This window comes from Euleptes europaea, chromosome 13 (genome assembly GCF_029931775.1).
Source record: "Euleptes europaea isolate rEulEur1 chromosome 13, rEulEur1.hap1, whole genome shotgun sequence".
Lineage (NCBI taxonomy): Eukaryota > Metazoa > Chordata > Lepidosauria > Squamata > Sphaerodactylidae > Euleptes > Euleptes europaea.
The window spans coordinates 29,015,753-29,027,335 of NC_079324.1; the positions used below are offsets into that span (position 1 = coordinate 29,015,753).

At 43.1% G+C, this 11,583-nt stretch overlaps 1 protein-coding gene across 1 annotated transcript; it reads right to left on the reverse strand.

Moving 5' to 3' along the window:
- Window positions 1-1,384: 1,384 nt before the first annotated feature.
- Window positions 1,385-8,405, reverse strand: PGRMC1 (progesterone receptor membrane component 1). Its single transcript, XM_056859576.1, has 3 exons — window positions 8,087-8,405; window positions 2,408-2,563; window positions 1,385-1,718 (listed from the first exon to the last, which is right to left on the reverse strand). The coding sequence occupies exons 1-3, from the start codon at window positions 8,403-8,405 to the stop codon at window positions 1,615-1,617; spliced, it is 579 nt and encodes a 192-aa protein (XP_056715554.1). The 3' UTR covers window positions 1,385-1,614.
- Between the last annotated feature and the right edge of the window lie 3,178 nt (window positions 8,406-11,583).

The following is an 11,583-nucleotide window of genomic DNA, read 5'->3' on the forward strand; positions in this document are numbered from 1 at the left end:
TTTAAAGGATTGAAATAGATGCTATCTGGACACCACTATCCTAGATTTAAATTGTATGTAAATCAATGGTTACCCAGATGATTCAGCCACCAGCAAAGCAGGTTCAACTGCTTACCTTGGCAATTTTTTCCTGATGACCAACTAGTTCTCAGCATGAAAGATGTTCCTCCATCCAACCTGAACTGCCCTCCTGAAAGCTTTGAGCTTACATCTCCTTTCTGCTCTCCCCCCGCACCAGCTGCAGAATTTATTAACATCCATGCTAGGGGATTTCTACAAGTCCTGTGCAAGCCAGAAAATTCTGACACGGGCTTAACCCTCAACTGGATCCAACACAGGCAGTGTTGAATTCCCAAGGGGTAACCACGCTTGCCTAATAGGTAGGAAAAGAGGTCCTGTGGCAACAGTAGTCTCATGTTTTTTTTTTGTTTTTTTTTAATTCTTAGTTTCCCCAAGGCTCAGCTCATTTGCTTCCTTGAGTCTTTTCTCAGAGGTCGCGTGTTTCAAGATTCCGGCAAGCAAAATCCAAGCGCTAACAGCAAAAGCAGAAAGAGATCCCTCTTAGCATTCTGCTTTAGCATACCACCTTTGGAAGGTGCAGCTGGTGTACATCACTGTTAAATGTGAGAGAGCGTTTAAGAAGGCTGACTATAGCTGGCCAACTGCTCTATGGCTGCCCATGCCCTCTGAACTTGGTGGACATCACTTTTCCAAATATGTATGGACATGTATAGTATTTGGCTGCATGTATCCACTGATTATAAGTGCATATAAATCAGTGACAAGTATGTTCAAAGTCAATGAAGCAATCAGTTTCTGCTTAGTTTACATAGCTGTCTATGGCAGAAAGTATTTAACATTATTTAAGCAGAAAAGGTTAAAACCAGTCTGGCTGACTATACTAATCATATATTTGGATGTAAATTGCTATAAGTATAAAAACAGCAAGTTTAAAAAATTAAAAACCCCATACTCATTTTGAACATTATGAATAAACCATCCCATCCCTTCTCCAAAATATTTACAGTGATCTGTACTCTGCTTAAATCATACAGATTTCAAAAGGAACAACTTGCAGACAGAATTTAATATTTATGTAGGGAGGATGGAACTACAGTTGGGTCAAAAATGATCATTGGAAAGAGATGTTAATTGTGATCCAGGATATTTCAGGAAAGCTCTCACTTCCAATAATTCATGTCATATAGAGAAATTTGGATTCTTAGCAGGTGCTTGTTACCTGGACTCAACCCAGCTTTGCAGTGACCCCTTAATGGGAATTATCTCGAAGCCCCTTTGTCAAGTACCAGTGAATGACTGGAAATTGCACAGCATAGGGGCTTGGGCAAATGTACTTCCTTACCACAATATTGGGTACTTTTGGTTGCAATTCCAATTTGGACCACACAGATTGGACTTAAGCAGCTCAGCGTTGTCTGGCAAAGTTTCTTGGGAACGTAGATTAAAATGTGTTTAATTACAGCCAAATCAACATGTGCTTTCCGTTTCTAAAACAGAGCTGATGTTCAAACCAGTAAAATACAACCGGAATGTATGTGATAAAGGGTCCTTTAAAAATCCAATAACTCTCCATCTTTTTCTTTCAGGAGTTCACTAATCTTTCTTGCGTTGTTCAGGATCTTTTGTTTCTTCGTCGTCTGAATAGACAGTGGGCTCTTCACCATCCTTTAACAGCTTGCCCACGTAGTGATATTTAACTGAATGTGACAAAAAAAGGAAAAAAAGTTATTATTTTTCTAAATACCAGGTTTTAATTCTGTTTCACTAACATCAAAGACAATTAGAAGGACTTCTATTGAGTTTTGCAAGAAAATCTGGAGTTAATGTATCTTCAATGAAAAATGCAAGTAGTGATTTTGATGCAAAAAATGGTGTAAGATCTTGAGACGCAGAAGAGAACTCATGAATGGCACCTATTATACTACTGTTTTATTAGGGAAGTACGAATATTTTAAAACTTTTTTTTACTAGTGAGAGAACAGTTTTCATCCTACCCATTTTCTTTGCCAAATGTCCCATTTTATTCTTTTTTTAATGTCATTTTTGTATTAAGGATCCCTCACTGAATACCACTGATGCAAAAACAGGCATGAAGGATCCATTTCTAGCAAATTTTGTTAACACGCTCGGGGGGAAAGTACAACTGCAATTTAAACCCCAGTGTTTAAAACCCAAAAAAGAAACGTGAAACTCTGCAGAGTTATCATGAAATCTGTAACATCCCTGTTTATTACCATTGAGAAGAGTGTAATTCAGCTTGGAATACAGTGTGTGTATAATATACGTGAATGAGGGCAGGTTCAAGTCCTGGCATCTCATGATTATATGGAAGTGGTTTTTTAGATGTGAAAGAAATCACGGGCAGCACAAGATCAGGAATACTTACACGTGAACTGCTGTTCCCAGTCGTTCAAGGTGTCTCTCTGTGAGGCGTCCAGATCAGAAAGATCATCATATCCATCCTTTAGGGCTTCTTTATCCAGGCAGAAAGTAGCAAGGCCTCTGGATGCATCCCTTCCAGCAAAAATGCCATAAGGGCCATCTTAAGAGAAGAATATTAGATATTAGCACAGTGTCTTCCTATCTTAATCTTGATAAGATTAAGAACACATGATGTCCTAAATCCCTGCTCTCCCATGCTTGGGAAAGAAGACCATTGCTTTGGCTTCACTGCTTCCACAATAGTTTCTTGAGTAACATTTCATACAGGTGGTTTTCTTTCAAGCATGGTTTTCTTTCAAGCGTTGTACCCTACATACACATCTCTGCCAAATGTTGCTGGCTTCTAACCATGGCATTTTAGCACAAGTTGACTTGTTCAAGGAAATGAGGGGGAAGAAGGCATAGCATTAGGAGGTGGGAAAGGAGAGGAATAAGCCCCCCCCCGACATGGGCCAGGAACTATATTGACAGAAATATCAGACCAGTGCTAAAATTTTACACTAGTTGCTAAAAACATTTAAGTGGTAGGGACAACCACTGAAATTGGTGACCTGAGGAAAGTCCAGCAACTACACATACTATATTATTTACTTAGCTGAGGGTAATGTTGTAATATTGTCTATGCAGAAGCATCGGACTGTCACTCCTTTCCAAGCAGAGGGCAAAAAAAACATCAGACGCTTGAGGTCATGTGGGAGGGGCTGTGGCTCAGTGGTAGAGCATCTACTAGGCATGCAGAAGGTCCCAGGTTCAATCCCCGGCATCTCCAGGTAAAGGGACTAGGCAGGTAGGTGATGTGAAAGACCTCTGCCTGAGTAGACAATACTGACTTTGATGGACCAAGGGTCTGATTCAGTATAAGGCAGATTCATGTGTTCAAGCCACAACATAAGCTCTTCCCATGTAATCTTAGGTATCTCATGTTACCCCAGCACATGGGAAAAAATGGCATTCCTGGAACTCCCACACTGCCAACCCCAGTCCATGAGACTCACATTCTTTATAGCACTTAACAGACAATGTAGGGGGAAAGGGTTAAGAAGAGATGCATGATGGCAGCTGAAGTTCTTTGAGTAGCTCCACACATTGTTCTCACATGACCATATAAAATGAAGAAACAGTCAGTTCTGGTGCAGATATTATGGAAGTCCTGGTTTAGGAATTGGGAGCAGGCCATGGGATCAGATGCTACCATGTCCTCTGGCCCCGCTCTCCACACAAAGCCCCCAACTGATTTGCTGTTAAATGACTTTTGCTAACTGTGATTAAGAGTGCTCCTAAGCTCAAACACAAAGCTGTGGTTTAAACCAGAGTCCTGAAAGGTGTTTAGGAGCACCCTTTACCATGGTTTAGTGATGGTAAAATGTACTCTGGCACTTTGTCCAACAAGGATAAAGGAACTTTGCATACAAGTAGCAAGGGGAAGAAGTTAATTATTCCTAAACCATGGTAATGGCATGGGTAACATGCCTTTAGAAGAAAAGTGCATGAAAATCCTGAGACAGCAAATTTGTTTTAGTCAAGGCTCCTATCTCTTTCCTACTGCTGGGCTTCTCTAAGGACTTTAGACAATAAAAGAGCAAAGTAAATCATTAACTTTATATATTTTGTCACTCTGCTTCCTACTAACATGCTGCTGGGACAAAGGAATTTTAAATGTCTTTAAATTTCTGTAGCAATCAAACCTTCTTTGTTATCAAACAGAAGTCCTGCCTGATCCCCATTTGAAATCTTCACCCAACACACTTTTCTTTAATAATGAGGACTGGAAACTTTTTTACAATTACAGTTTAGATTTCAAGATAATAAACTCCAGACTGCATTTGTGTGACATTCTCGCCAGATTCACAGGGTAATGAGCTTAAATCAGAATTACCAAGGTATTTTCAATATGAGGCATATAGAAAAGAGGGGGGTGGCTGGGAGCTGTATCAGGACCCTACAACAAATGGCCCAGGCTAGCCTGATCTCGTCAGAACTCAGAAGCTAAGCAGGGTCAGCCCTGGTTAGTATTTGGATGGGAGACCACCAAGGAATACCAGGGTTGCTGTGCAGAGGAAGGCACTGGCAAACCACCTCTGGTAGTCTCTTGCCATGAAAACCCCACAAAGGGGTCGCCATAAGTTGGCTGCGACTTGACGGCATTTTACAGACACACACAAGACAACACAAGAAAAGACAGCAATGCAAAGTATTCCTCTTTCTCGGAACAAGCATAAAGCACACGTAGGACTGTTAGATTTGACAGACAGAAGATTTCAGGGGCTCAGAGAAAAGGGTGACGATGGCCAGGACTCCTTGCTGGGCCAGTACATTATAATGAAAAAGAAGAGTTGGTTTTTATATGCTGACTTTCTCTACCACTTAAGGGAGGCTCAAACCGGCTTATAATCACCTTCCTTTCCCCACAACAGACACCCTGTGACGTAGGTGGGGCTGAGAGAGCTCTAACAGAGCTGTAACTTGCCCAAGGTCACCCAGCTGGCTTCGTGTGTAGGAGCGGGGAAACAAATCCAGTTCACCAGATTAGCGTCCGCCACTCATGTGGAGGAGTGGGGAATCAAACCCGGTTCTCCAGATTAGAGTCCACCGCTCTTAACCACTATACAACGTTGCCTCTCAATAGTGTCAGATCTAAGCACATGAAACCACAGTTCCGTTCTGCCACAAAGCTCACTAGATAACCATGGCCCAGTTATCATACCCTAGCCTAATCTACCTGCCAGGCTTGCTGTGAAAGTAAAATGGGTGAAAACCCTAAGGATGCTATCCTGAGTGCCAACCTACACATTTACACATGTAGTTACATAAACGTGTGGCACAACACCAATGTGGCCATTTCTCTGATGCACAACAGCATAATGATTGGGCAATTGGCAGCACTGGGGGCGGGAGGCGTTCCTCACTCCCGCTGCTTTTCCGCTCTACTTCCAAATGGCTTCTTCCATACAAACTGGATTTCAGATGTCTCTTTCTTGGTGACACATTTTTTTGAAACCCTGTGTGTGGAACCGAAGAGTGGTGGGGAAAAACTCAGGCACCCTTCTTTCTTCCCTCCTGTCTATAAATCTGGACATAATCTCTATAAATTACGCATAATGTATCATTTGGCTCCAAGCTCCTGCAGGAAGATTGGAACTGAAATCTAGAGAGTGACAGATAATGAGAAAGCCGTGCAAGAGAAGCTGTTGGTTTAAGCAGCCATGTGTGTATCTATCTGCTACTCCACGCAAGTCTCTCTGTTGTAGCCTTTGACCTTGCCAAAATATTAATGAAAAAAAGCTTCTGGGTCTTGTGTAACCATATAACCTCTCTCCTCCCACACAGACTGAATACAAAGCAAAGCAATCCTTTGCAATCTAGCTAGGAGGAGAGGCTGGGCCACAGACAAAGCACAACCAGGCCATCCCTCTCCCTCTTTCAGTGCCTGGGGTAATAATCCCCTTTACAAACAAGATGGGCTGGTCGGGCAGGGAAGCAAGGTGGAAGGGGGTTGGGAGGTGCCCTAGATATCCCTCTCTGTTCCAGTGTACATGTTCGCTGTGCCTGCTCCGTCTCTCCTTTCCTCTACACTAATTACAAGACTTATGTTTCGTCTTTGAATTCTCAACATGTTACGAGCCCTGCCTGTCTTGCACCCTTTCATGCAAAGCAGCAACTTCAAGCATGAAAGAGGTCCTCCCTCTACTGCCCTTACAGCCTGTTTGACAATTCTGACAACCATGAGTATTCCAGAAAAGCATGGTTGTGTGAATCAGCTGTCATGCAGCGGATGCAGCTTTCTTTATTGGGTAGACCAAGGTAGGCTCAGTTTCACCCCATAGCTATGATCTCAATAACTAAAAGCTGAACTAGAAAATGGGGGGGGGGAGCGATCTGTGAGCCAGCAAATTCAAATCTCGCCTTGGCCACAAACTCAAACCGGATAATGTCACTATCTCTTCCCTGCCTTGTCTGTAATTTGGGAATGGTAATTCTAATTTTAATTAGCAACCTGACGAATGAATTCATTGGGAGAAATGGAGTAATCTTTTAACAACACCATCCTACCCAGAATCAGGGCAGGGAAGAGTAGCAGGGCAATGCAACTTTTCACCTCAAAGGAACCCTTGTGGGTGAAAAGGGGGCTCAAATTATGGACCTGCCTTGTGCAAATTACCAAATGCATGGGGCTGTGGTGGTGATTCTTCTAGCTGGGCAGAGCATTGTGGCTAAAGCGGACTCCCTGCATGCTTACTCTGAAGCAAGTCCCAGGGAAATTAATTTGGGGCTGTAGGTGTGTGAATTTGGGAGCTGCCAAAATCCCTCCACAAAACGCAACGTCCCAATCTCTCTCTGCCCTTAAGGCCAGCCAAGCAAATGCTTCACTTACAGTACAGGGAATACTGGGTTAGTTCACAGGCTTCGCCAGATCCTCCTTCCCTTGTTTATCCTCCCGGCCCTTGTTTTGTTCTAATTTGCGGCAGATTACAGGCTGAAAACTTCAGAGGGCAGCCAACAGGCCATTTATGCACAGGCGGTTTTCGCCTTGGATTTGCAGCTCTCTAGAGCAGTGGTTCCCAACCTTTTTTTGACCAGGGACCCCTAGGACTTTTTTGTTCGGTGCAGGGACCCCAAGGGTCAAAATAAAAATTCCGAGAATTTGAAAATAAACTCTAATCATAACTGCTAGTTAAACATTAAACTTAGAATAATATTTGAATATATATTTTTCTAATAGAGAACTTTTAATTGAAAATATTAATTTATTATGGGTTTATAACTTTGTTTCGTGGACCTTAATTTAGTTCTCCACGGACCCCCGGTTGGGAACCAGTGCTCTAGAGGCACATTTAAGGAGCCCCATGGCGCAGAGTGTTAAACTGCAGTCCTGCAGTCCAAGCTCTGCTCACGACCTGAGTTCGATCCCAACGGAAGTCGGTTTCAGGTAGCCGGCTCAAGGGTGACTCAGCCTCCCATCCTTCCGAGGCCGGTCAAATGAGTACACGGCTTGCTGGGGGTAAAGGGAAGATGACTGGGGAAGGCACTGGCAAACCACCCCGCAAACAAAGTCTGCCTAGGAAACGTCGGGATGTGACGTCACCCCATGGGTCAGGAATGACCCGGTGCTTGCACAGGGGACCTTCGCCTTTACAGAGGCACATTCTCCGTTCCAAATACTCAAAACTGAACCCTAAGCCCCCCATGCAGAGTTCTGAGAATTCGGAGGGGGGGGGGAAACGCGCCTCCAGAGAGCGGCAAAGCCAAGGCAGACCCTCCCAGGCATCCAGGGCCCTTCCACGACGCCACGTGCGCCAATGGCGCAGTATAAATAATGACGACTCGAACCCTTGGGAAGCGTTACGGGAGCGGAGAGGATCCTGGCATCCCATAATGCCCGGGATCCCGCGCGCCTGGAAACGTCGGGCCAAAACGCACGGTCGCTTTATCCTCCTTTAATCCCTGTTTCAGCCAGGATCGAACCCACATGGGTTCGATCCTGGCTGGAACAGGGATTAAAGGAGGATAAAGCGACCGTGCGTTTTGGCCCTCCAAGGGCCCCGGGGCGAGCTCGCACGACTCGACGCCGCCGCCCCCCCCCGCCTCATGGGGGGGGGGAGGAAGGCAGGCAGCAACTCCTCACCGGGCCCGTAGAACTTCCTGCCGCGGCTCACGTCGAAGACCTTCCCGTTGATGGCCATGAGGATGCGCGGGTCCTGCACGCCGTCGTAAGGGCGCAGCTGGGCCGGCGTGAAGTCGCGGCGCTGGAGCTTGGGGGGCGGCGGGGGCTCCTCCTCGCCGTCGGGCTGGGCGCGGGGCCGGTCGCCCCGCACGATCTGGTAGAGGAGGAAGAGGCAGAGGCCCAGCAGGCTGAGGTTGAGCGGGGAGCTCACGATCTCCGTCAGCAGGCCCGGGCTGCTCGCCTCGCCCGACGCCTCGCTCGCGGCCTCTTCGTGCGCCATCGCGGCTCTCGGCTGCTGGCGGGACCCGGCGCAAAAGCCCAGGCCGAGCGGCGGGGCGGGGCGGGAGCTGGGGAGGGGAGAGGCGGCGTGGGCGGGGCCAAGGCGGGGCGGGGCCAGGGTCGCGCCCCGCCCCCGCCGCACGTGGGCGGAGTTTGCGTGGCTGGGCAAGGGGATGGTCCGCTGCGCGCGTGGGTTCAGCGCCGTCGGGGCGCTTCCGACTCGTGGCGACCCTAGGAATCAATGTCCTCCAAAACGTCCTCGCGTGTTGTTTTTTTTTTATATTTTTTTCTAAATTTTTCTTCATTTAATATATATACAGAAACAAATATAATAATAATAAAAAAAGAAAAACAAATAATATTTCTAATATCACAATCAAATGACTTCCCCCCTCTCCCTCTTCCATCTACAACACTGGTTCCCAACCAGGGGCCCGTGGACCCCCAGGGGCCCGCGAGAACAAAATTAAGGTCCGCGAAACAAAGTTATAAACCCATAATAAATTAATGTTTTCAATTAAAAGTTCTCCATTATAAAATATATATATTCAAATATTCTAAGTTTAATGTTTAACTAACAGTTATGATTAAAGTTTATTTTCAAATTCTCGGAGTTTTTATTTTGAACCTTGGGGTCCCTGCACCGAACAAAAAAGTCCTAGGGGTCCCTGGTCAAAAAAAGGTTGGGAACCACTGATCTAAAATTAAACTTTTGCTAACGGAACTAATCCCAGTATTATTTTAATTAACCTGTTCTTATCGTATCAAACATTATTAAATCAACGCCTAATATAAAAATTAATACAAAGTATAAATAAGGGATTAGATCGAAGAGTATCCTTTAAACGGTCCCGTTAAAAAATAATTTTCACAGTACATTCTCAAAACCTTCCGTTCCCCCCAAAATTGTTCATTATCATTCTGATTTATCAAAGCTGTAAGCTTCCCCATCTCGGTCAGTTCCAGCATCTTTTTTATCCAGTCTTTTTTATCTGGTATCTCAACTGTCTTCCCAAAACGTCCTATTGTTACTTAGATCTTTCAAATTGAAGGCTGCGGCTTCCTCTATTGAGTTAATCCATCTCTCTCTACCCCTGCCGCCCCCCAAGAAAAATGGAATAAAAAATTAGGGTATGAGTTGGATGGAAACAAAATGGAACTTTATACTCGCAAAAGGTCTAAATTTTACAATAAGTCTTGCATTCAGATACGTCTTGCATTCAAGTTTTACAATAAGTCTTGGCATCTTTCCCCAAGCAGAGTTCAAAAAATGTGTAACTTGGACAAAAATTCTAGTAAATGTTGGTATTGTAATCTAGAGTATATGACTATTTACTGCCATTTTAAAATACAGGAAGGACTGAAGAAGGATTCTACATTATTGTGAATTTGAAACGGTCATATCTTATTGAAGATTGTGGCTTCTCATTCATCTTGAATATTGAACTTGAACTCATTACTTACTTGGTACTCTGCTGAGACCTTTGAAAGATTTTTTGCCCTTTGATTGTATACTTTGTACATACTGTGTGTTGGTTATAGTGTGGTTTCTTGTGTTTGTACATTGTATGTATATAGGTATCTCAGTAGCTTATATAAATTGCACCTTGTTTGTAAATGTTCTTCGCTCCTATACTATTTTCCTAACCTTTGGTATTAGTATAGAGGTGCCTGTTTCTCCCCCACTACCTGGCAGTTGGCAACTCTAAGTACAGCCCAAACATACTGGATGAAAGTGATTGAAATCATATTCAGCGGCCTTGAAATTGTTATTCCAATAAGAATGGAAACAATTTTATTAAATTGTTTTCCATATAAACCAAAGGATATCCGAGTTATGTTTTTCCATATACTAACAGTTGCTAGAACAAATCTTGCAAGATATTGGAAAAGCAATAAATTCCCTGATTTAAATAATTGGCTTGATAAGGTTAAAGAAACCTATGCTTTAATTAAGTTGACATATTATAATAAAGACAACAATACGGAAGAACTGGATGCTCGCTGGAACGTAACAATCTCAAGGATGGAAAAAACACTCCAATGTGTAAATTGCAGAGACGGAGTGATGTAATAATCATCGGATTTTAGATAGATAGCTTATTGTTTGGTTCACTGGTATGGATATTTTAGTTATATTAGCAGCACGGTTTTAGTTTATTTTCAAGAATTTGTAATATGTGTATTTTAGTAAGGTTATATTTCTATTTTCTTTTATTGTTATATTCTCATTTTCTCTTAATAAACAAACAAAAAAGAGTCAATCCATCTCTTGTTGGGTCTTGTTGGTCTGTTAGACACATTGAAAAACACGCACAGACTAACCAGCAGTGCTACTGAAGTGAAGCATCTGAAGAAGTGAGCTGTGGCTCACGAAAGCTCATACCCTGCCAGATATTTTGTGAGTCTTTAAGGTGCTACTGGATTCTTGTTCTTTTCTACCACTGTTGACAGACTAACACGGCTACCCATTGTGATCTCTCAGCAGTGCTGCTGTGACCGGTGCCTGTACATTTCTTTCTTTTTTAAATAAGAGATTTTTATTTCAATTTCAATGAAAAATACAAACAAGAACAAAGAATAAAAAGTTAAAAAAAATACATAGAAAAATAGAAAATGTATACCTATAAAAGAAACAGAAAAATAGGATCTGGGTGACCATATTAAAATATATTAATATTACAGTCATTTTCATTAATAATACTATACTAGCATATTAATAATATATACTCTTCATTGTGCTTATTAATTCTGTATGTCAGTACGTTTACCATTACATAATATAACTGTGTGTAAAGTGCCTTCAAGTCGCAGCCGACTTATGGCGACCCCTTTCGGGGTTTTCATGGCAAAAGACTAACAGAGGTGGTTTGCCAGTGCCTTCTTCTGCACAGCAGCCCTGGTCTTCCTTGGTGGTCTCCCATCCATATACTAACCAGGGCTGACCCTGCTTAGCTTCTGAGATCTGACGAGATCAGGCTAGCCTGGGCCATCCAGGTCAGGGCCATAATATAACTAGCCATCACTAAATATTCAACTGATTTTAACATTATTACTAAATTATTTTTTTTAATTAATTTCTGTTGTTTACTTCTCTAATATCAGCTGATATCAAACCATATTCAAATTTTTGTTAACACAACATTTTATTTAACATATGAATAAAATGCAATGTACCG